Source organism: Sarcophilus harrisii, chromosome 3 (assembly GCF_902635505.1).
Source record: "Sarcophilus harrisii chromosome 3, mSarHar1.11, whole genome shotgun sequence".
Taxonomy (NCBI): Eukaryota; Metazoa; Chordata; class Mammalia; order Dasyuromorphia; family Dasyuridae; genus Sarcophilus; species Sarcophilus harrisii.
The window spans coordinates 303,601,770-303,627,007 of record NC_045428.1 but is presented as its reverse complement, the minus strand read 5'-3'; the positions used below and the strand labels follow the sequence as shown (position 1 = coordinate 303,627,007).

The following is a 25,238-nucleotide window of genomic DNA, read 5'->3' as shown; positions in this document are numbered from 1 at the left end:
ATTTGTATTCCCTGTAACTTCTACCCATTTGCCTTATTCTACACACAGGAAGACAACTACTGCTGTTTCACTAAAAATGGAGCTATTCTTGTTAATTCTACTTAAGGGTTTTTGACAGTGATAAGTGGAGGTACAGGACTGCCAAGTGGCACAGGGGATAGAGTGCCCAACCTAGAGTCAGAAAGACTTGAGTTCAAATCCAATCTCAGACACTTTCTAGCTAGGTGACCCTGGGCAAGTCACTTAACCCTGTTTCCTCAGTTTCCTCATCTGTAAAATAAGTTGGAGAAGGAAGTGTCAAACCACTTCAATACCTCTGCCAAGAAAACCCCAAATGGGGTTGTGAAGTCAGAACTACAATGACCGAACAACAACCACAATAACAAAAACAATAATTTTTTTTGCTCAGGGCCATAGTTATATAATTATGTTAAGTTATATAATTTACTAGTTATATAATAAGTGAAAAAACTAAAATAAACCTCATGCTTTCTGACTTCTAATCCAAGGCTCCTGGAAAGTCAATTATCTCAACACAGACAAAAAAAAAATAAACAGATAAACAAAAAACCATAGAGTCACTTTATTTCCAATTCCAAGGAGCAGGTATGGTTAGAAAATCATGGAAGGGAAGGGAAGGGAAATATTAGCAATTCCCTCTCAGGACTCCATGAGCAAGGAGCCCTGTATTTGGGGTAGGGAATAACAAAATTTTGAAATTGAGTTAAACTAGAGTCCCTGGGAGAGAAGAGGCAGCCTGAAGTTGGGGGAAGAGATGGGAATCCCAGTCAATTTTAAATGGTGTTTCTGTATTTGCTTAATCTATTTTGTGGCTTGAAGATAAGAGAAAACTGACGTCTTATTTCCCTGTCTTGCTTCTTTATATCTCCTTGCTTCCTCTTTGTATCTATTACCCATCTTGCACATAGCTATATATGTCTACTTTGGCTCCCCTCCCCTCTCCAATAGAATGTGAGCCCTTTGAGGGATCACCTATATTTCTCTGCATCCTCAGTGCCTAACACAGTACCTGGCACATAGTAGACACTTAATACATGCTAGCTAATTTTATAGTGCAAGGCAGAGCACAAGGTAGGGGTAGAAGTTCCTGGTAGGACCAGGGTGAGGCAAAGAAGAAGGATCTAGGCAAATGAGTTATTGAGACAGATGGCAGGATAATGGCAGAGAAGATCACTGAAGGAGCTGGACATAATTTGCTGGGAAGAGACCAAAGCGACCGCGGCAATGTCCCCGCCACCAGCCCTCATCTATCATCTCGATGTCAGTGATAGTGTCATCTGGGTCAAAGGATATCTCATCGTTGCCTTCTGTGAAAGAAATGAAAGGAACCCTCAGTCCCAATTTAGAAGGAAACTTTCCCTTCCCCTCTGCTCTCTACTTCAGAAGGAAAATAAGTCTGCTCTTCTCCCTCAATCCAAGCCTTGGGAAAGTTAATCCAAGGTACATATAGTTACTCAGAAGCCCCCACTCCCAGGATAGGTCATCCCCAGGGTGACTTACCTCCTTGGTAATCATACAAGGCAATGGCTGAGATTCCTGTAGATCCAGCCTTGGATCCAATGACAGCAGTTCCTACACAACAAGAAAAAGAAATGAGGCAATATCAATGCTTGTCAGGCAAGAAGGAGAGCTTTGGAGGAGAAAGGTTGAGGAAGAACTTGTCCCTAGGCTTCCTACAGGTTTCTGAATTAACCAACAAGTATTTATCAAGTACCTACTAAATACTGGGCACTGGGGATAAAAGGACAAAAAATGAAATAAATCATACTTCCAATGACTTACATTCTAATGAGAAAGACAGTAATAGTGTATTGGATAGACAGGAGAGGTGAGAAGATAGAGGCAGGGAGAGCAATTAGAAGGCTGTTGCAGTTATTGAGGTGAGAGACTATGGGTGCCTGAACAAAAATGGTAGCTAAAGTCAGTGAAAGCGAGATGGAGTGGGGGTAGAACTCCCAGGCTCCCAAACTTACCAGCAGAAGGACCAGGTTCCAGGACATCCTCATAATCATCTGCATTTTCTTCACCTTGTTGTGCTACATCTTCATAGTCATTCTCTTGATCTCCATCCAGGTCTGATTTTTGCAGGTCCATGACATCTTCATAATCATTCTCAGGCTCTGGCACTGGTTCTGGTTCTGGTTCTGGTTCTGGCTCTAGCTCTGCCTCTGGTGTTATTTCATAGACTGGTTCCTCCAGAGTCTGGAACCTATCAGGAGTCCTGGGGGGCAGAGCTGGTGGCTCCTCATTATCTGGCCACTCATTATTGTCCTGATAGAAAAGGAATGCAGAGAAAACTCTTCCCTTGCACCTCAGAGATCAGAAGAAACTAGATTCTGTCATCTCTCCCCCCAGCTCTACCATTTCTCCCCATAATCCCAAGATTCCCTAATCAACTCCATCCTTGACCCTCTGACAAACTGGTCCAATCCCCAATTCCCCACTATGTCTATATTCACCCAGAGCAGACTTAGAGAAATGGCAGGGAAGGGGGAGAGGAAGAGGAAATTTGTTCAGCCTCTAAAGATGAAATCAGGGATTATACACAATTGTGCCAAGGGAAAGAGCTGCTAATACTAGCCTACTAACAAAAAAAGTCTCCACTCACCTCTGAGGGAGCCCTCTTTGAGGGCAGGGTTGGCACCGGAGGAAGCTCTTTCTGTGTTGCTGTGGGTGCTATCTTGGATGGCAGGCAGCTCTCCACCTGAGACCTATCCTAAAGAGCAGAGAGCATAATTCTGCTTTACTTCTCTCACCAAATCTATGCTTTGAGGTTTGGGGTCAATCTCCTGACCTGGAATGCCTTCTTCCCTTTTTCTTTTTTCTGTCCTCTTTTCCAAATCTTACCCAGCTTTCAAGGTCCAATTCAAATACTGTCTTCCTGATGATCCCAACCCCCAGTGATTTGGTAATTTAAATAGGATTTGATAGCTGGAAAATTTTCCTGTGCTGGATTCAATTTTTGTTTCTCATGTTTACTACCTGTGGATTACATGCATGCTAGCTTGTTATCTTCCCAACTAAACTATAGCCTCTTTGAAGACAGGGCCTTGCATATAATAGGTGCAATGAATAGAGTACCAGGTCTGAAGTTAGGAAGACCTGAGTTCAAATCAGCCTCAGATATTTACCCAACCTAACTTAACGCTGTTTGCCTCAGTCTCCTCATCTGTAAAATGAGCTGGAGAAGGGAATGACAAATCATTCAAATAAATTTACCCAAAAAATCCCCCAAAGGGGTCCCAAAAAGTGAGACACAACTGAAAATGACAAAACAACAACAAATATTTTATTCCAGCATGCCCTGGGTAAGATTTTAATTCGGGGAAACTTACCTCTGAGGGAATTTTCTTGGGGACTGGAGTTGGTACTACAGGTTTCTTTGGCACCAACTTTCGTTCTTGTTGTTTCTCTTCTGCCTGCTTCCTGTTTTCTTCTGCCATGGATTCAAATTTCGCCTTCAGTCCACGGGCCCCACTGGAAGCTATCAACAAGGGCAAGTAGCATTAGGGTTGAAAGAAGTCAATAGTATTGTAATATAAAGGGATGGTGATCAGTATGATATAATAGAACAAAAGGATGAAAAGGAGTTTGCAAATTGGGAGTGCATTCAAAAGGGATATGTGAAGGTCTTTAAGAGCCACAACTTGCCCCAAACCTGTATCCCCTTCCTATCTCTCTGTAAACCCTAAGTGCCATCCATTCTTTTCTTTCCCAGACTTCATTCTTCTTTCTCCCTCAAATCCCTTTTCTCAGTTATCCTAAAGTTTCTCTCCTTCATTTCCCCAAGTGCAATTCATCCTGTCTCCCTGTTGCCTTCTACACTATAATTCCATCTTTATCTTGCCATTCAAATCCCTGTTTGTTCCAGTTCCTTCTTTGTGGAGCCCCATTCTCTTCAGCTCTCGCCTCATCCTGCAATTCTCTTTCTATATTCTTGATCTGGCTCGCCCAATGAGAAGAACAAAGGAGTAATGAAGTGATAATAATAAAATCTGAGACACAATGTACTACTAGGCTAATTTCCTAACCTCGATAAGAATTATCTCTATAATATCCTTCAATTCAATTGAACTAAACATTTACAAATTAAACATAAATTAAACATTTATAAAATGACTTGTATGCAAAATACATCTAGATGGCAAATACATAGAATTCAGAAACCTGGAGCTCAAATCTAGCTTAGACATTTAATAACTATGATTTTAGGAAAATCACAATTTCTGTTCATCTCAGTTTCTTTCTTTATAATAACAGCAGAGATCTCCCAGGTTGTTGGGAGAGCAAACTTAGACAACATTTATAAAACTCTTTGCAAAACTTAAAGTTCTGATTGTACAAAAATTAAATATTATTAAACAATTCAAGTATTATTATTATTATTATTATGCTAGCAAATGTAGAGGGCTGGAACTCTGAAAAGGTATATTTGAATCAAGGACAGCAGGGTGCTTATAGTTAAGCACCTACTCAGTGTGAGATAATGGTTCTCTAAACATATACTTATATATATATATGTATATGTATACTTATATATGTATATATAACATATACATATGTGATATGGTGATATAGTGGCACATGCTCAGTGTGCTGTACTGATGTAATTGTACTGAGGTATTTAAGGGAGTCTCAGACACAGAAAGAGTCTCTCTCAGTCACAGACACAGAAGAGTCTCAGACACAGAAACAGAGAAGATTCGGGACTCCATCTTTGACCAGCCTCGTGGTGACTCTCCTGTCTTCATCACTCCACTAAGACCAAAGACTCAGACTGGTCCATAGATCCTCCAGAAAGCTAGCCCAGACATTACAATCAAAGATTAAGTATTATTAAATAATTCAAGTATTATTATTGTTATATAAATATAAAATATTTTATGTTGTTGAATGGAAATTTATTTTAAATTATTTATTTAAATTAAAATTATTAAATATTAGTACACAAAGATTAAAAGCTAAACAGTATCTAACTCTACTGAAGACTTTCAGTGACGGGGAGTTCCTTATTTCATTTTTGACAATGATATCAGAACATTCATGCCTCAGTTGAAATTGGATTTTCTGTACCTTCTATCCATTAGTCTTAGTTCTGCCTACTAGAATTCTGTATAATAAATATAATCTTCCTTTCAAATGAGAAGTGAGGCTATAAGGGCTACCTAACCTGGTCTGGATAGGAAGGTTAAGATGAGCAGAAAAGTTGTTAGTTCCAGGAGGCAAAGAAGATGAAGAGATTGAAAGGCTATTCGATTAGGTGTGGATGACAAATGTAGTTTTAAAACTCACCAGCCTCTGTGGGTATGGTCTTCTTATAAGCTGTAGTTGGAGCTTCCATTTCATTGAAACTGGCTGCACTCTGTGGAAGAAAAAGGGGGAAGGAGAAGAAGAATTGACCCAAGAAGCATGTGGTCCAACGCTGGGAACATTTATGAGCTTCTCAGGTGAAATCCTTGGAAGAATGAAGTTCCAAAGTGGAGAGGGGTGGGTAGAGTTTCCAAATTTCCAGATGAGTGTGAAGCAGTTCTGAACTGCTGCCCACTCCTGTCCTAAACCCCCCCACACACACACACAGAATCCAAATCTCTCATCTTTAGAGAAGGGTAATTTCACATTAAGGGAGAAGCCCTGGTGGGTGACAAGGAAGAAGAGGTCCACAGAGACATCTGAGCTGAGATCAGGGAAGACAGTCACAGGGTTGGAGATTGAAAAAAAATGCTGTAAACTGAAGTTAGTATTAGATAACAAAAGGGAGCAAGCCATAGTGTGAGTGTGATATACTCTTCACTAACTTCTCCTGGGGGTTGTCTCCCTTTATAAAAGAAGAATCAGCAAGAATTCCCATGTGGAGATCTTGACCCTTCACTAAGAACAGGTTGATTACACAGGAATGTAATCCTCAACACTCCCTTGTCCCTTCTCCATGGCATTATTCTTGTCATTACTCTTGGTGTACTTTAGAGGGAACCCCCTCAGTACATGGCATATCTTACCTTGTCTACTCGGTCCTTCTGTACCCCATATTGACCACCAAAGCCTTTGGCATAATCTGCAGAAAAGAAGTCCAGGAATCAGACCCGAGAGGCAAAGATGAAGAATGGGGAAAAGAGAGGGGGAGAAAGGGAGGAATGTGGAGAACAGTATAGAGTTAGAAAGGGGATGATCCTGAGAAGCTTAGAACTAGAGAGAAGAAGGAATGGATGAAGAGATAGGAACATGATTGGGAAAAAGAAATGAGAGCCAATAAAAGTTAGATGGGATCAGGAAGAAAGAGATAAGGGATAAGAACAGAAGTTAAAAAGCACATATCCCTGCCCCTGTACCTTGCCTACCCTGACTCTCCTAAGCAGCAGTTTCTCAGTGCATTCATCATGGGACCACTATAATGTACTCCCAAAAAGAAGAGCTACTGACCCAGTACTTTCCTTTTTGCTCAGTTGCATGTATCTTGCTGTCTTTGTTTTGATTTGGGTTTTTTTTGGTTTGGGGGAGGGGGAAGGAATGGTTCAGACTTTTGATTTTTATGACTAGAAGGTACTTTTCCTGTAACCATTTCCTTCCCTGATACAAATCAATAACTTGTCCAAATTTTATAGTCTTAGAGATAATACTGGGGCAATGAGAAGTTAATTATCTTAATTATTTCTATCACTGACATGACAGGCAGAGGTAGTATGGTATAGTAGGTAAAGAATTCATCTGTAATCAAAAAAGCAGGGTTAAAATCTCATTTTTGATACATTGATAAAATATCTTTGAGAAAACTATTCAACCTCTTACTACCCGAGGCAATTCTTTTAAGACAATAATATTATTAAGACAATAATAAAGCAACAATTATTAAGACAATAAATACATTTAAGACAATAATTGCCTATATATATTGATAAAAAGGCCAAAAGCCTAAAAAAGTAAAAAGAAAAAAACTTGAGAACTGTATTTCTAACAAGAAAAAAAGGGGGAAAGTAGAGGTAAAATGAGGGAAATTACACCTCAGGAAGTGGCCAAGAAAACATAATTAAGGGAAAGAAGGGAAGGTGACAAATATTGTGTGAATCTTACTCTCATCAGATTTGGCTCAAAGAAAGAATATTAGATATATTTGGTTTCACCAAGAAACATCTCTCATCTTATAGAAAAGTAGGAGAGGAAAGGGGGGAAAAGGAAGGGGTAGGCTAAATAGAAAAGAGAAATAGTAGGGAAAAGGTAAAAGAAAGGGGGAGTATCTCTAAAGGGAGAGGAATGCTTGAGGCAAGTAGTGTTCATAAATAAAATACTGGGGAGGAGGGAAAGGGGAAAAGGAAAGAGTACAATTTGGGGTTAATAAGGTGGCAGAAAATACAGAATTAGTAGTTTTAATTATAAATGTGAATGGGGTGAACTCTCCCATAAAACATAAATAGATAGTAGACTGGATTAAAAGCCAGAATCCTACAATATGTTGTTTAAAAGAAACACATTTAAAGCAGAGTAATACATACAAAATAAAAGTAAGTTTTTCCTTCAGTTAACTCTTTGCAAGTTTCTCTGATAAAGTTTTAATGCCTAAGATATACATATGGAAGTGATTCAAATGTATATAGGAATGACAAACATTCCCAATAGATAAATAGTCAAAGGATAAGAACAGAAAGTTCTCAAAGTAAGTAGTCTAAACTAACAATCATATGAAAAAAGATGTCAGATCACTAATAATTAGCTAGTTGAAAATTAAAACAACTCTAAATTTCACCTTATATCTATCAGATTGGCAAAGATGATAAAAAACCAAAATGACATTTGATGGAAAGGAAGTATGAAGATGGACACATTGACACACTATTGGTAGAGTTCTGAATGGGTCTAGTCATTCTGTTATACAATTTGTCATTAAACTGTGGATATCCTTTGATTCAGCAATTATTAAACTGATCCCCTTAAGAGATCAGAGAAAAAGGAAAAGGACCCATATATGCACCAATATAGAAGGTCTTTTTATGTTAGCAAAGAATTGAAAATAAAATGGCTCCCAATTAATTGGGAATAGCTGAACTAATTATGATATATTAATATAATAGCATATTATTTCACTCTAAGAAATGGCAAAAGGGATAGTTTCAGAAAAACCTGGGAAGATAAGTATGAATTGCTGCAGAGTAAAGTGAACACAACCTGAAAAACAATTTATATAGCAAAAACAACATTGTAAAAGAAAATAACTTTTAAACACTTAAGAACTTTGATGAATCATGACTGAAAAAACAATGATGAAAGCAGAGGAAATTCTCCTTATCGCAATTTGCCTATAACAATCAAATCATAGACACAATTAATCAAAACAAAATCTGCATCTCATGAAATAAACTGTAGATTTGAGTTCTTGCATTAAATTTACTTCATTCTACTTGTTTCAAGTCCCAAAATTGCTTGATAATTGATTCATGAGTAGGATTGGAAGGGTGTGGGACTTTACTGAGGGACTACTGAGGCTCACACTATGACTTTATTATTCTGTTTCTAGGTCCTTTACTCATTTCATTACTTACTCACTCCTCAGTACTACTTCTTGATGCATCTATAATCATTCTCTCCTCCTCTCAATCCCTTATTTTGTACCTCCCTCCTATGTCAGCCTCCCTATTCACATCATTTCTCTTCTACTTCCCCATCTAATCATTCCACTTCCCCCATTCCTATTAACCCTCTCACAAATCCTCTCCCCTCAGCATTCCCCGTGCTTTAAATCCAACATGGATACTCACTAGGGTAGCTTCAGGAGGAGAGGTCGTCTGTCTCAACCCTCAACCCCACAACATTCTCCAAACTCTGCTCTAGCTCATCTCCTCTTTCCTGCTCCCTTTGCTTTTCAGTCACTCCAACTCACCTCGCTGGGACTCATGCTTTTCTGTCTCCCCTTTGTAGTCATAGCCAACAGCTGCCTTGTCCAGTTTATCCTTCTCTACCCCATAACGACCACCAAAGCCTCGGGAGTAATCTGTGGAAGGAGAAAGAGATGTCAGACCTGTCAGTGTATCTTCAGCATAGAAAAAAATTCAGTCAGAGAATGGAAAGTAGGAATAGACCCAAGGGAAATGGGGAAGAAGATGAACTAAGTGGATGCTTATGGGATGGAGAATTGTCCAAATGAAGGAAGGAGTGTGGAGAACATTCCCAATCTTCTTCTATCAGTTTGAATTCAGCTACTTCACTTCTAATTTGGTGCAAAGCATCCCTTTTATATCCTTCTTCTTCTGTTCTTTCCTTTTGTTCCCTTTCCCCCCTCCCCTTCTTCTGAACATATGGTAAGGAAACCATTCTAATTATTTTCTTTCCCTTTCACAAAGTTCTGAAATCAAGAGATCAGTCATGAAATAGTCAAGGGTATAATAAGATTATTGAGGGAAGGGATGCTTTCATTTATTTTTGTATCCCCAAAGCCTACCACAGTTCCTGTCACATTGAAGGCATTTGATGCAATGAAGCCATTGATGGTTCAGAGAGCGTATATTTGGGCAGGAAGAAGTTAGGACATATGAAGAGAGGTTTTTACCTTTCTGAGATGTGTGTTTCTCCACTTCTCCTTTGTAATCAAATCCAACTGCTGACTGGAGAGGAAAAGGGGAGATCTGATCAAACTATCACCTGCCAAACCCATACATTCTCTTCCTTCCACCTTCTAGTCCTATTCTTTGCCAAGCATTAGATTACAGTGTGAGCAGTTTTAAGCATGGGGGAGGCTTAGAATGGTTATTGTCTACAATAACCCTTACGTTACCAGATTCGGATTGTTACAAGGTCATCATCATGGAGTGGTTTGTGGCTGCATCTCAGATTCCTTAATTTGTCATTCAAGCCCACCATAACCCAGTTCTAAATTCCTTTCTAGCCCTATTTGATACAGCTCCTTTCACATATGCTAATGCTCCCACCAAACCATACTGTTGTCTATTTACAAAATAGTCTTGTTCTTTCCCATTACTATATATTTTCATATTCTGTTCCCCAAGCCTTGAATAGACTTCCTTCTCTCTTATAGATATTATTGTTCTGTCTCAAGATCCACTTGATACATCATCTCCTCCATGAAGCCTTTCCTGCTTTCCACCAGCTAGAAGTGATTCCTCATTGTTGAAATTTCTTGGAACCTTTGATTTGACTTCTTATGCAATTAGTAATATTTTACCTTGCAATTATAGATATTTGTGCCAATTTTATTCTCTCTGGTAGCTTGTAAAATCCTTGAGATCAGACTGTCATTTTTAAAAATCCACTTATCCCAAATGCTTCGCACAGAATATATAATTTATAAATATGTGTTGAGTTGATTTGATTAGAACTGACTGAATGCAGTGTCTTCCTTTTCTGACTGAGGTTCTCACTGCCCAAAATGTCTTTTGACTTCTTCCCCTTGTTAGCTGTCAGTGAAAATAGATTTCTTTGAGAAACTCCCTGGGATGGGAGTGATGTGGAAATTCTGGTAAAGGCTTGATCCATGAATGGGTAAAGTCAAGGATTGGAGATGATCCTGTTCCCAGCTAGCTCAGTGCCTAGGGATGCCTTAGCAAGGTCCAGCAGGAACTACCTCAGTCACTCAGCGATATTTAATGATATTTGATTCATGTGCATAGTTAGAAGACATCTGGATATGGTTCTAGATTATTTAGGCAAGGTCCCATCCATTGCCCATTCAGCTGAATGATGTTCCTTTTGCATAGTCCTGACTATGTCATCTCGCTACTTAATGAACTCCAATGACTTTATCTTTGGGATGAAAAACTAAACTACATTGTACATCATTTAAAGCTCTCCACAACTTGCCCCCTTCCAGTCTTTCCAGACTTCTGTGTTGCTGCCTTCTAAAGTCTCAACAATCTGGTCAACCAGCCTTGCTTTTCCGCTACTCAATCTCATCTCTGTGTCTTTGCTCTGGTTGTCCCCATGCTTGGAATACCCTGCCTCCAACCTTCCATCCCTTAGAATCTCAGGTTTTCTTTGAGATTTAACTCCAATTATACTTTCCGTAGGAGGCCTTTCCCAGTTCCCACACCTAATAGTGCCTTTCCTTCTAAGGTTCCATTTCATCTCCATTGTATGCATCCTGGGTATACATGTCTCGCACACTAGAATGTAAAGCAGAGGCTGGATAGTCCAAATTAGCCTGGAACTGGTAGAGGGATTGTGTATCCTTGCTTAGCCTGAATCTCCTATCTTCATTAAGTGAAAGGCACTGATGGGTGATAGGGAGGAGGAGGTCAGGATAGCCAGGTGAGCTGGAGACACAGAGGCTACCCCCACAGGGGGAGGTATGATGGAGACTGGTGTTAGAATTGGACAATACAAGGCAAGAAACCATAGTATACTGTGAGGCATATCCCCCTCATTCTTCCAAGTCCATTCCCCCAAAGCTAGGACTTCTGACCAACCCACCAGAGCCCAGAGCCAAGGAAGGTAAATGAAGAAGCAGAAAGGGATCCAGGGCAGAGAGGGCATCCTATCCCTTGGGTGAAAACAAAGGGTGACAAATACAGATGTCCAGTAATAAGTGCTTTCTCCTCTTTTCCCTTCTTAGCACTATCTCCATCAGCACTTGATATATGTTGGGTGAAATCCCCTCAAAGAAGGGGAGTGTCTTACCTTGTCTACTCGGTCCCTCTGCACTCCATATTGACCACCAAAGCCTTTGGCATAATCTGAAGAACAGAAAGGTCCAGGAGTGAGACCCCCCAAGATAAAACCAAGGAATAGGGAAGAGAAATAGAGAGAGAAAGGAATATGGAGGACAGGAAGAAATAGATAGGGACAATTATGAGAGGCTTGGGTTAGAAAAAAGAATGTACATATAAAGACATAAGAATATGGATGGAAGAAAGGAATGGGGGCAAAAAATGTTATATGAGGACAGGCAAAAAGAGACAGAATTAAGGACAGGGAGGATAGCTCTTCCCTGGCCCTGCTCCACCCCCACTACAAAAAGCCTTCCCAGCAGCAGCAATTTAGTGTTTTGGGGTTTCTCCTATAAAGGCCAATGTAGTAAGCTCCCCTCAAATGGGGGCTGGTGGCCCAGCGTCACCTCTCTGTTCACCTATATTTTTCTTGATATTTTTGTAGCGGTCAGGGTACAATGTTGGGTCCCCTCAATACCCTATTGAATGTAATAGAAACTCCTTCCACTTTTACTAATCAGCAATTGGTAGGAGCAATTAAAGATTAATTGCCCTAATTATTCCATGAGAGACAAAAGTAGTGTGGTATAGGACACAAAAACCCTAGGCTAGAGTTGTGAAAACCTTGATTCACCTTCCACTTCTACACACATATTTGGTATGGCCCAGTAGATAGTGTTGGACTTGCAATCAAGAAGAACTGAGTTCACATTTTGACTCAGATACCACCCAGGCAAGTCACTTATAACTCTCTCAGTTTCAGTTTACTCATTTCTAAAATGGGGATAATAACAGCATCTACCTCACAGAATTGTTGTAAGGATCAAATGAAATAACATATACAAAGCATTTTGCAAATTTTAAAGTATTATATAAATGGAATATAGGTTTATAATATATAAATAATATCCTGATCTTCAAAAAATATTTTCCCACATGATGAAGTAGAAAGTAAATATAAAATTTCTTCCTTTGCGCGTATTTCATGCTACTTGCTAGTGATAGTTCCAGGTAGGATGGAAAGCAGAGGGACAGAATGAAGTAGAGGTAAATGTGAGACTGAGATTATCAATTTGTCTTTTTATCCCTTGTTTCCTAATCTCCCACTTTGTTACTCCACCTACTCTTCAGGACTACTCTCTTATCTACCATGAGAGCTATCATCTATCATCATTCCTTTCTTATTCTTTCTCTTATTTTCTTTCTTATTCTTTCCCTTATTTCCCCCCTCCCTCCTATGTCTTCCTCAACCTGCTCACACCATTTCTCTTCTATACCCCCATCTAATCCTCCCACTTCACACATTCCTATGAACCCTCTCATATCATATCCCCCTTCAGCATTCCCATTTCTAACATTTGCAACATAGAAGTCCTCCTGTGCTTCTAGGATACCCACTAGGGTAGCTTCAAGAGCACAGGTATTCTTTCCCATCCATCTCAGCCCTCAACCCCACAGCATTCTCCAAACTCTGCTCTAGCCCACCTCCTCTTTTCAGCTCCCTTTGCTTTTCAGTCACTCCAACTCACCTCGCTGAGACTCATGCTTTTCTGTCTCCCCTTTGTAGTCATAGCCAACAGCTGCTTTGTCCAGTTTATCCTTTTCTACCCCATAACGACCTCCAAAGCCTCGGGAGTAATCTGTTGAAGGAGAAAGAGATGTCAGACCTGTCAGTCCATCTTCAGTATAGAAAATAATTTATCAGAGAATAGAAGGTAGGAAAGGGCCCAAGGGAAATGGGAGAGAAAATGAACTAAGTGGGTACTTATGGGACAAAGCAAGTGGAGAGGGGGAGTGTCATACAGGATGTGGCATTCCCAGGCTTCTTCTATCAGTTTGAATTCAGCTGCCTTGTTTCTGATTTAGTGCAACTTCCTTCTTCCTTTGCCCTTTTCTTTTCTCCTTTTCTTACTGCCAAAAACATTTAGGGAAGCTACCTGAATTATCTCCCTGCTCCCCATTCTCTCAATATTTGGAAATCTAGGGACAGGTCGGAACATAAGCATAGAAACAATGAGATTTTTGAGAGCAAGGGCAATTTCATTTTTGTCTTTTTATCTCCAAAATCTAGAAAGGCAGGATGGAAAAATAGAGAACTAGCCTCTGAGACAGAAAGACCTGACACATAATGGTTGGATGACCTTAGGCAAGTCATTTATTGTCTCAGTGAATTAATTATTTACTATTATTTAAAATGACCAATCTACATTGATGAAAGATATTGCTTATTTGAAAATTGCCTATGCTTGTGAAATCACAGATCCAGCCCCAGTCCTAATCTATCTCCAATGCCTAGCATAGGGTCTGGCAAACAGCAAGCATTTAATAAATGCTTATTAACTGACGATACAACAGAACCATAGATGGGGAAAGCTGAGATGGGGGGAACTGGCTAGTCAGGGCAGAGGTAATCATAAGGTAAGAAGTACAGGACAGACAGAGAAGTATCCTTGCCTTTCTGAGATGTGTGCTTTTCCACTTCTCCTTTGTAATCAAACCCGACTGCTGACTGGGGAGGAAGAAGGGAAATTTTATTAAAACATCAGCTGCTAAACACATATTCTTTTCCTCCCCCCTCCTTATTCCACACTCTGCTAAAATTAATCTATGAGGGGTCCTGAGCACAAATGAGGATTTCCTAGGGAGGAGGAGGGTGCCCTGACCTGACCTGTAGGCACAACCCTACCCTATCTCTAGACTCAAGTTCTTACAAAATCAGCATCACAGAGAAGTTGGTGGGCTCTCTAATGTCCAACATCTCAGATTCCTTAGTCTGTCATCCAAGTCTACCATGACCCAGTTCCAAATTCCTTTCTAGTCTTATTTCATACAGCTCCCTTTCACACACCCTTCACTCCCGCCAAATTGGACTGTCCATCCCTTTATCTTTTCACAGCGTATTTCCAAGGCTCAGAATGAACTTCTCTCATGTTTCTGACTACCAGCATTCTTTTATTTCAAGGTCCAGTTTACATTCTTCCTCCACAAAGCCCTCTCTGATTCCTACCAGTTATCCCTTTGATCTTTTGGGATGCTTGGTTTGAACTCTCATGCCCTCAATTTATGTACTAGACTGGTTGGTCCATGGATTTGCTTTGGTGATATTTAGTCAAGGGGAGTGATAACCATTCAATCGCATCCTTTACACAGCAGGCAAAGTGATTTTCTTGCAGCACAGAGGGATGATCTGGTCATTACTTAAAACTCCAGTGACTCACTCATATTTAGGGTGAAATAAAAGTTTCTCTAGCTTAAGAAGAGCTTAAAACGCTCTTCACAATCTGGTCTTTTCCTTTCTTTCACATAACAGACTTCTTATACATGACTGCCTCCATGAATTTAGCAGTACAGCCACACTAGCCTACTTTTTGTCACATGTAACCATCCAACTTCTATCTCCATGCTTTTGCCCTGGCGCTCATCCTCTAGGCTGGAATGCTCCCTCTGCTTTATCTCCATTTTTTAAAATCATTAGCTTCTTTCAAGACTCAGTTCAAACACCAGCCTGCAAAGGAAACCTCTCCTGGCCTCCCCAAGAGCCTTCCACCTTATGGCCACTGTCCATCTATGCTGCATGAATCTTTGTATGTACCTAGTTTTGTACATGTTGTCTCCCTCATTAAAACACAAGTTCTTTGAGGACAGGGACATGTTAATTTTATTCTTTCTATCCCCAGCACTTGACACAGTGATTAGATGGCACATAATAGTACTTAATAAATGATTTCTTTATTTATTGAGACATTATCCCGAGGTGCCTCCTGGAACTTCCTCCCTGCCCTGCCTTCTGTAACCAGGGCCCTTTTCTAGACTTACACTGGATGCTTCAGTAATTAGACAGAGGTTCCTATTTCCAGTCATGTAGTTTTTATGCCTCCTGGAGGAGCAAAGTGTATCTCTTACCTTGTCTGCCCGGTCTCTCTCAACTCCATATTTTCCCCCAAATCCTTTTGCAGCATCTGTCTGAGATGAGTGCTTCTCCACATCAGCAACATACTCATGGCCCAGTGCACTCTGGAAAAACCAAGAAGAGAGTCAAGATCAACAGAAAAAGGGACAGAAACAAATAGGGCGATATAAGGCAAGGAGCAGATTGGCAAAGATGAAATGCAAAAGCACACATTAAAATTCCAGCCTTTGTTAGATTCATGGTCCATGTAGGAAAGGTTGGGCTAGAAGCCTCTTTTGCTGAAGTATCTCACTGCTTTGGTTGCATCCTTTTCTCCTATTTGATCCAACCCTCCCTCACTCCTTGATCTTTCCTGGAACCCTATTGTTTATAAACTCCCTTGCTTCATCCTTATAAACATGGAACCTTACTGACCAGTCCCCAGAACCTCCCTTCTTGTGACACCTGAGCAAAAATCTGGCTCTCACAATAAAACTCATGGCCTTTGGTTGCCAGCATTAGACACCCAGGAGGTAGTAGATGTAGACCAGGAGTTCTTTTTTTAAAGCTTTTTTTATTTTCAAAACATATGCATGGATAATTTTCAACATTCACTCTAATAAAACCTTGTGTTCCAATTTGTTTTTCTCCCTTCCTTCCCCCTCCCCCCTTGGCAAGTAATCCAATATGTTATACATGTACAATTCTTCTATACATATTTCCACAATTATCATGCTGCACAAGAAAAATCAGATCAAAAAGGAAAAAAATGAGAACGAAAACAAAAAAAAGCAAACAACAAAAAGTGAAAATACTATGTTGTGACCCACACTCAGTCACCACATTCCTCACCACAATAAAAAAAAAACAACAGAATTCTTTTGAAGAGAAACTCAAGATTCTTCTATATGATTTTTGCATCTTGGGAGGGAGGACAGGTGTCTTTTCCCCCATAAGTCTGTGTTCAGTTCTATACACATTCAGTGATAGAGAGATAGTTCTCTCTATCACAAGACCTTTGGAACTGGCCTGAATTATCTCATTGTTGAAAAGAGCCACATCCATAAAAACTGATCATTGTATAATCTTGCTATTGCCGTGTATAATAATTTCCTGGTTCTGCTCATTTCACTCAGCATCATTTCATATAAGTCTCTCCAGGATTCTCTAAAATCCTCCTCTTCATCATTTCTTATAGAACAATAATATTCCATAACATTCATATACCACAATTTATTCAGCCATTCTCCAATTGATGGGCATCCACTCAGTTTCCAGTTTCTGGCCACTACAAAGAGGGCTGCCACAAACATTCTTGCACATACAGGTCCCTTTCTCTCCTTTAAGATCTCTTTGGGATATAAGCCCGGTAGAAACACTGCTGGTTCAAAGGGTATACAGTTTGATAGCCCTTTGGGCATAGTTCCAAATTGCTCTCCAGAAGATGGGTTCTTAACCTTTTTTCACATTATATACTGCTTTGGCAATCAGGTCAAATCCCTATAAACTTCTTTTCAGTCATTCATAATGGAAAGAAATATTAGTAGAAACTTCTAGTGGACACAGAGCACAGTTCGTGCAATTAGGAGGATCTGAATTCAAGATCTGCCTCAAATGCGTACTAGCTGTGAGATCTTGGGCAATTACTTCAAGCTTTCTCAGTCTTGTTTCCTCGTCTTTAAAATAGAGATAATAATAACAAATTACCTTACAGGGTTATTGAGAAAACTAAATGAGACTATATTTGTAAAGTACTTTTTGAACATTAAAATACTATATAAATGCCAACTAATTTGTATCATGGGTCTTTTTAACAGTTTATGGTGAAAGCTCAGAATAATGTTTTTAAATACATAATGTAAAATACATAAGATTACAAAGAAAACCAATTATATTTAAATAAGGTTATCAGAATATTTTAAAAGAAACAGGTTCACAAATCTGAGGTTAGTGAAAATAAGATTTTATTTTCCCCATCACAGACCACTTGAAATCTATCCACAAACTGCAGCTGAAGAACTCTGATAAAGAAAAAAACCTAAATGTCTGTAGATCATTGTTAAGATTCTCTGAGTCAGCTGGGTGAAACTAAGGAAAACATGCAACTCCAGGAAACTCTCCATTATCCATACTTTAGGTAGAGCACCAGAGCTGGAGCTTATTCAAAATGGCAGATACCTGAATCATCTTTTTAACTTTGACATGCATGTCTCTTCTTATATTTGCATATGAGTATATCTAATGTTCTAGGACTCATAATGCAAAATAAAGCCACAAAGAGGAAAAAAATGCAACTGAATAAGAAAGAATTTTTAAGCTTTTTGGTTACTTTTTATCCCTTTGCTGTTCTCTTCTCCTGACTCTATGCTGAGGATAAACAATAACACTTCTCAGAATAAACAAAGCACCAAGTAAAGATGACCTTGTTTTAAGGTATTTATTTATCACAGTGCCGAGAATGATTTTATTTTGCTTGTTAAATAGATGATGAGTTATCCATTTGACTAGATTTCCAATCCACTTCTAAATCTGCTGCCACTTCTGCCCTAGGATTATGGTAGAGAATGAAATATACAACAACAAAAAAACCAACAGAATTTCCTTTGAAGAGAAACTTAAGATTCTTCAATATGATTTTTGCATCTTGGGAGGGAGGATAGGTGTCTTTTCCCCCATAAGTCTATGTTCAGTTCTACTATCGTGTTATCTTGTGCAGATCCCTTACCTCTCTGGGTCTCAGTTTCCCCTTGTGTAAAATGAAGAAGTTGGACTGGGGAGGTACTTAGTCTTGTGTCTCTGAACTTGCTTTTAAAAAAATATTTTGATAATTGTGTTTCATGTTACTGGTTTCCTTTGTAATCCTGGGTATTTTGTTTCATTCCTCTTCTTTATTTTCTTTATTTTTATTATTTCCTATTCTTTGTTATTAAGTGATTTGCTCAAGGTCACACAACTAGTGTCAAATATTTGAGCCTGGATTTGAATTTAAGTCTTCCTGACTCCAGGGTTAGTGCTCTATCCACTGTGCTATCTAACTGTCCCAATTTTATGCATTTTAGAATATTGAAGGATGTAAAGGCTACTCCTGGTTGCCTAAGGAGAATATGAAAAAAAATCCCTTAGACTAGATGATCTCTAACATCTCTTCCACCTCAGAATCCCATAATCCTTTTACTAGCCGAGTAGAACTATCTGAAAGTTTCAATGGGAGTCAAAAGTTGAGTCTCATTGTAATATGCAAACATTTTTAACATGAAAAGTTTCTGAACCATTTAATCATAAAATAAAACCTAGACTTTTCATAATAATCTTGGGTTGCTGATGGCATTTTAAGATTTTGTTTTTGTAATATAAACCCAAATAAGAATATTAAAAAGTCATAGAAAGTGTAACAAGCAAAGCAGACAGGAGATACTGGTTAGGTCAATAAGAGACTAACATTCTTAAAATTTTGGCCTCAAATATCTCTTTCTCTTTCTGTCTTTAGGAGCTACAGTAGATATTCAAGATAAGGCCTAGTGTAAAGATGACTTACTCAGAGTGAGCTCTATTCTGAAATGTAGTTGAGTAGCACAGTGGCTAAAATGGCAGGCTTGGAGTCAGGAAGACCTGAGCTTGAATCCTGTCTCAGACACTTACTGGCTGTGTGACCTGGTTGAGTCACTTAACTGTTCGCCTCAGTTTTCTCATCTGAAAAAGGAGCTGGTGAAGGAAATGGCAAACTACTATAATATCTTATCCAAGAAAATGCCAATAAACAGTTAGACATGACTGAAAAAGACTGAACAAAAATCACTTATTCCAAAGTCTATAAAATAGTAAACAAAATTTTAGCTTAGCATAATAACTAGCATTTATAGAATGATTTAAAGTTAGCAAAGTGCTTTACAAACATTATTTCATTTGTTCTTCATTACAACCCTAGGAAATAGTTACTATTATTATCTTCATTTTACAGAGGAAGAAACTGAGGCAGGCAGAAGTAAAGAGACTTGCCCAGCTTCACACAGCATCACTAACACTCTGGTTATCGGTTCTTAATCAGCCTATCTGTCCAGGCTTTTTCTTCCCTACTCACCTTATCCATTCTGTCTCTTTCTACCCCAAACTTGCCTCCATACCCATGGGATGCCTTGGGCCCTGCTTCCATCTCTTTTTTCTTGAGGACATCATGTTCTTCTGACACTTTGTTCCGCAGCTGGTGGATGCTAGAAGTGACCAAATCACATAGATTCAGGGATCATTCTAGGAAAGCAATGCAATATGAAAGAAAGAACATTGACCCGGGAGTTAAAAGCCCTGGGCTGTCACACTAAAAAAACCAGAGCAGCTGAGGTAGAGAAGTGTCAAAGTAGCAGCTATGGGCAATGGCCCTGGAATAAACACACCAGTGTCTCTTTTTCCCTGGGGATGCCAAACGGCAGGAGATGAAATTAAGAAGCAGCAAAACTTTCAATCCACATTTGTAAAGCTGTGGGATTGGGATGCCAGTTGAGAGTTATTTGGGGTGAAATATGAATGGGGAGGTGGAGGATGTTGGTCCTAAGCAGCTTTATCTGTGTAAGTGGGCTTCTTTGTGTTGTATGTGTCCTTACAGAGATTAAGGATTCCCTTGGACTTTGAGTTGTCATAAACACTGGACTCAGAAGATGCAGGAGGCCCTGAGTGTGTCAAGGACCGTCCCACACACACATATCTGAGCCGATATAATATGTTGTTTGCATCCCAAGCTGAACTCCTATGTGTCCTTGGTTGTCAAGACAGGGTCCAGACAATCTGCAACAGGCCTAACAACTAGAAGCCTAGTAGATAAACAAACTTAATTATCTTCATAACCTAGCAAATCCAAGGGAAATGAATACAGCTTTTGCCATTGCCTTGCTCCTCTCCATGAGGAAGGATTTTGTCCTTTTCCACCTTTACTGTACCTTTCCCCCTGCCATGCCATCTCCTTTAGATGGAGATTCCTGCTATCTCCTGCTTCCTTTATTCTGCTATTATAAAAAAATAAACTTTAGGATCATGAGCTCTTTGGGTTCCACATGCATCTTCATTTCTCTTGTAATAAACCTAGTTTTCACATGTTTTGTAAAGTTGTGATTGCCTATTGACAAATCTTATGTGCTAGACTGTGCTAGAAACTGCCAAGGTCTCAAGCACAGAGAACACTGAAAAACAAAGTGATGACTTAGTCACAAGGCCAATGATATATTCATTCTTGACAAAGTTTTCTTTTTTTTCTTTCTTTTTTTGATTATAGCTTTTTATTTACATGGGTAATTTTTCAGCATTGAGAATTGCAAAACCTTTTTTTCCAATTTTTCCCCTCCTTCCCTCTCCCCCCTCCCCCAGATGGCAGGTAGTTCAATATGTTAAATATCTTAAAGTATATGTTAAATACAATATATGTATACATGTGCATAGCTATTTTGCTGCACAAAAAGAATCAGACTTTGAAATAGTTTGACAAAATTTTTTAAGTTATTTCTTCTTTAGGAATCTGTGTCAGACCCTGACAAAAATCTTTAAATTATATACCTTTTCTTTAACCCTCACAACAAAGAAGTACCTGGGCAGCAAGAGAAGGAGTTGAATTAGGAACAGAATTTCTGCTAATGTTACTCCAGAGACCAGCACAGCATCTCGAGTTTTAGGAAAGGGTAAGAGGAAATAATATCTAAGGAGACTGTGGTAGAACAGAGCCCATCTCTGATACAATGATAGGATCAAAGCAGCCCTGTTTTCTGGGGCCAAGTGAATGAAGTGATAATGTTTCAGAGACCAATGTCATTGTAACTTCACAAAGGCTAAACTTCTCCTTGTGTTAAAGTGGTTTAGGTGGAATCAGATTCGTCCAGTAGCAATGGTGTCTATAGATCCCTTATGGGAGTGGGGGGTATCATCATATTAGGACAGAAACAAGGGAGACCTAAATCATGGGAGCCAGACTAGGGGAAAAAGTGGGAAGGAGGAAACTAAAGGATAGAAGAGAGAAAAACAACATCTCTAGCTGCCAGGAGAGATCTGAACCAGGAGTAAAGGGAAATGGGAACATATAAAGTCTTTATATGAGACAGCCTATACATCAGTTTCCTTATCTGTAAGATGAGGCCCTTGATTAGGAAGAGACTGAAACAAAAAAGAAAATATAAACTTCCCTTGTTCTCTCTGTGCCTTGGTTTCCTCACCTATAAAATGAAAGAGTTAAATTAGATGATCTCCAAAAACTCTTCCAGTTGTAAATCTATAATGCTCTGAGATCCAGAAGAAAGAAAGAATGGAAGGATTTACTGCAGTGGAAATGTGAGTAGCCCTGATTTAAGAGAGAGCTTGTCAGCAAGGACACAGGGCCATGCTGCTTGAGAAAGAGTCTGAACATTTGCTATAATGGACAATAACAAATATGGAAGGGATGCTTCCTGGGGAGAAGGACTCCAGCTGAGATAGATGAAAAAGTCCCAAGGAAGTGCTATCCCTTTAGGATTGGGTTTTTTCCCCCAGTGTTCTGCTCCATCTAGCATTCCATTCTGCAGAAAAATTGATGAAGATATTATAGGTCCAATGAAGGATTTCAGACATAATTAAACATCTTAGAGTATTAGGAGTCACTCCCTCTTCCTTTGCCTTTTTTCATGTGTCATTGGGTGGATTATCTTTTATGCAAATGTATTTATACTTTACATGTAGGTACATTTTTTGTTTTTTTATTTGTAAGCAAGAGAAACTTCTTTGCTTTTGACCCCTAAAATAGAAAGAGCAAAAGGAAAGAAAGAAGAAAGGAAGGAAAGATAAAAAGAAAATAAAAAATGAGATTTCAAGAATGAAATTCAGTCAGGGAGGGCAGAGAATAGTTAAAGAAAGACAAAAGTTTGGGAGGAGTTTAGCAACAAAAATGAAGTGACCTTCTTAGTGACCCCCCAAAAAGAAGCTTGGCCTTGTCTAAGAGTCAAAGCAAAATGAAACTAGTAATGACATATATTTCTCAGAAAGGATACTAGAAAAGAAATAGTCTGATTTGACTGGTCAAAGTTAAACAGATCTTGGATTTCTTAAGCTACACTGAGATGATATAGGCTAAACGTATCTGACATACCACATAATATCCCGGTAACCTGGAATAAAGTAGTTTTGCTGGCATCAGAAAACTGTCTTGAATATTTTGTTCTTCTGTCCAGTACATTGAGCAGTGCTGCATTTCAGCACTGATAACTTTCTCCAAAAAGGGTTTTAAAAAAACAAGGAAAAAACTAGATTCCCAAGATTGCAGCTGTAAACTTTAATGTTCTGAGTAAATCTAATTCTTATAAGAAAAATTCTTAAGCTCAGGAAAGGGGATGTTTTCTATTTGCTTTAAGCACTGTTATAAGAAAATTAGTTGAAGGCAACATGAATAAAAAGCAATTACATCAAATTTCAAGATAGGGGGCAACAGATAGTTTGTAAAAAATAAACTGTAAAAGTTCAAATCACTGCACTTAAAAGTTAAGACATGAAAAAAAAAGTTAAGCATGAAATTTTACTAAATTAATCTGAAAAATGATAAAACTTACAGCTTATTATTGTGGCCAGCTAAAAGAATGAGAGTCAAAAAAAAGAGCTATCTTATTGCCAACTAGGAGTAGAAACCAGGCAGTGAGAACTTAACTCTTTTCTCCCCAGAATACACTCCTTGGGTGTGTTTCTAATGTTTCTAAATTTCTAATGAAATTTACTCCCCAGTCATCTTACCAGCCACCTTCCCATCATGCTAGTATCTTTCCTCCTCCCTTTATTGCCAGTTCTGAAACCATAAAGAAATAGAATAAAATCAATATTATAATTACTCTTGGAAAAAGTTTATCAGTCTACTTCCCTAGAGCCCTACTCCATTAACTTTGCTAGACAAAATACATTTCCCTGGCCACTCCCTTATATGTATTGTCACCCTGTGAGTTCTTTGGGGGTGAGACTATGTTTGCTTTTGTTTTGACACTCCTAGTACTTAATGCAGTGCTTGGCACATAGTTGGTGCTTAATAAATATATTTTCTTTCATTCATTCATTCATATACTGAGGAAAGAAATAGAAAGATAGTATCAACAGAGGAAAAGAGAGCTGGAGAAAAGAAACTGATCCTTATACTAGCCTATCAGCCTCTCTGCTTAAGAACTTTCAATCTTTACCCTTTCTTCCTCCTTCACTTTTTCAGATAATTCTATCTTTGCCTAATATTGTACAATAAATATACAATTTTTTTTGAAAAATGAGGATTATCAGAGATTAGAGAAAGGAAAACTAATCTTGGTCTAGGAGGATCAGTGAAGATTTCATTTGAACTGGCTTTGGAAAGAAGAATAGAATTTCAAAGGGAAAACAAGACAAGGAAGATGGAGAAGACATAAAAGAAATCCTACATACAGGGAACATTGTGAGTAAACACACTGAGATAGGAAAGCATTTGACATGTGTAAGTAAAACTACCATGTGCTGAATCGATTTCATTACTAAGAAAACCCTGTGAACCAAAACAATAGGATCATAGATGAAGCTGAAATGATCTTGACCTCAGTGGTCATCATCTTGTTCAATCCCCTCATTCATAATAAAGAAACAACCTCATAGAGATTAAATGATTTGTCCAAATTCATTCAGAGCACCTTGTAGTAAGGAGCAAAGCTGCATTTCAAATTAAGATTTTTTTTTTCATATTCATTATTACATTACACCATCATTCTGCTTCTTGTCCTATTTGGTTTCAACTCTTGTTGTCTCTGAAAAATCTGTCACTCCTTTTATAGTACTTTACAGATGTTATTCAAACTACTTTCTATTTTCTTAATTTCTAATTCATACCTGACCATCCTCTGTGGGGCCCCTGTTCCCTTCTCATTCTTTTTCTTCTCCCCATCTATGTGATGCCTTCTTTGTTTTTCCTATTCCATATTTTGTTTTGTTTTATGGAATTATAGAATATAACAGATAAAGGGACTTTAAGAATTAATGTCCTCATTTTGGAGATAAGGAAATGAAGTTCCAAAGAGTTAAAGTGACACAGGATCTAGTAGAGCTGAGACTAGGAACCAGGTTTAAACAGTTCTAGTTCTGTGGGGTTTTTTCTTCTGTATTGACCAATATCTGTTTTTCTGTCTGGGTTTTTTTTTTTTTTTTAATCTTTGACACAAATTATCTTAGATTAAGCATAGGGACTGAGTGACTTGTGATTTAATTGATTTAAGGAACTTCCAGGATGAGCAAATTCCCTCTATTATTACAAATCATGACCTTCTTAACATTTTATATCCTTAGAGATACTTGGGGCACTGAAAAATGAAGTGTTCTCTTTGTTCTACATCATTCTTGTTCTCTTAGGCGTGGTAAAAGAGGAAGACCTAGTATTTGTCCATAAAAGGAATCCTTTTTCTTCCCATCAAGTACATGAGTAACTGCATTCTCCTACTAGCATCTCTTCCACTGCCAAGATGATGAATTCATTTGTATTATATAAAGGGCATGGGCTACAGAAAAAATGGTTATTTCATGGAGCTACACCACCATCATGTGGTTATTTTGTATATTGCTAATGACTTTTTTCAAACCTTGAATAATTTTAAGAAGTTAAAACTGAAATTTGGTGTGGCTAAGTGGCACAGTGGATAAAGTGCTGAGCCTGGAGTCAAGAAAACTAATTTTCTCAATTCAAATCT

General features: G+C 38.6%; 1 protein-coding gene across 1 annotated transcript in view; it reads right to left on the bottom strand.

Annotated features, from left to right (window-relative positions):
• Positions 1-559: 559 nt before the first annotated feature.
• The window catches only part of HCLS1 (hematopoietic cell-specific Lyn substrate 1), a 42,086-nt gene continuing 17,407 nt past the window's right edge, over positions 560-25,238 (bottom strand). The window contains exons 4-17 of the mRNA XM_003763637.4: positions 19,634-19,763; positions 15,570-15,680; positions 14,121-14,175; positions 13,196-13,306; positions 11,638-11,693; positions 9,554-9,608; positions 8,888-8,998; positions 6,018-6,073; positions 5,314-5,383; positions 3,357-3,505; positions 2,630-2,737; positions 1,995-2,292; positions 1,522-1,593; positions 560-1,328 (exon numbers count right to left, since the gene is read on the bottom strand). Of these exons, the coding sequence (XP_003763685.1) occupies positions 1,192-1,328; positions 1,522-1,593; positions 1,995-2,292; positions 2,630-2,737; positions 3,357-3,505; positions 5,314-5,383; positions 6,018-6,073; positions 8,888-8,998; positions 9,554-9,608; positions 11,638-11,693; positions 13,196-13,306; positions 14,121-14,175; positions 15,570-15,680; positions 19,634-19,763 (1,519 nt within the window). The 3' untranslated portion in view covers positions 560-1,191. The remainder of the gene's footprint in view (positions 1,329-1,521; positions 1,594-1,994; positions 2,293-2,629; positions 2,738-3,356; positions 3,506-5,313; positions 5,384-6,017; positions 6,074-8,887; positions 8,999-9,553; positions 9,609-11,637; positions 11,694-13,195; positions 13,307-14,120; positions 14,176-15,569; positions 15,681-19,633; positions 19,764-25,238) is intronic.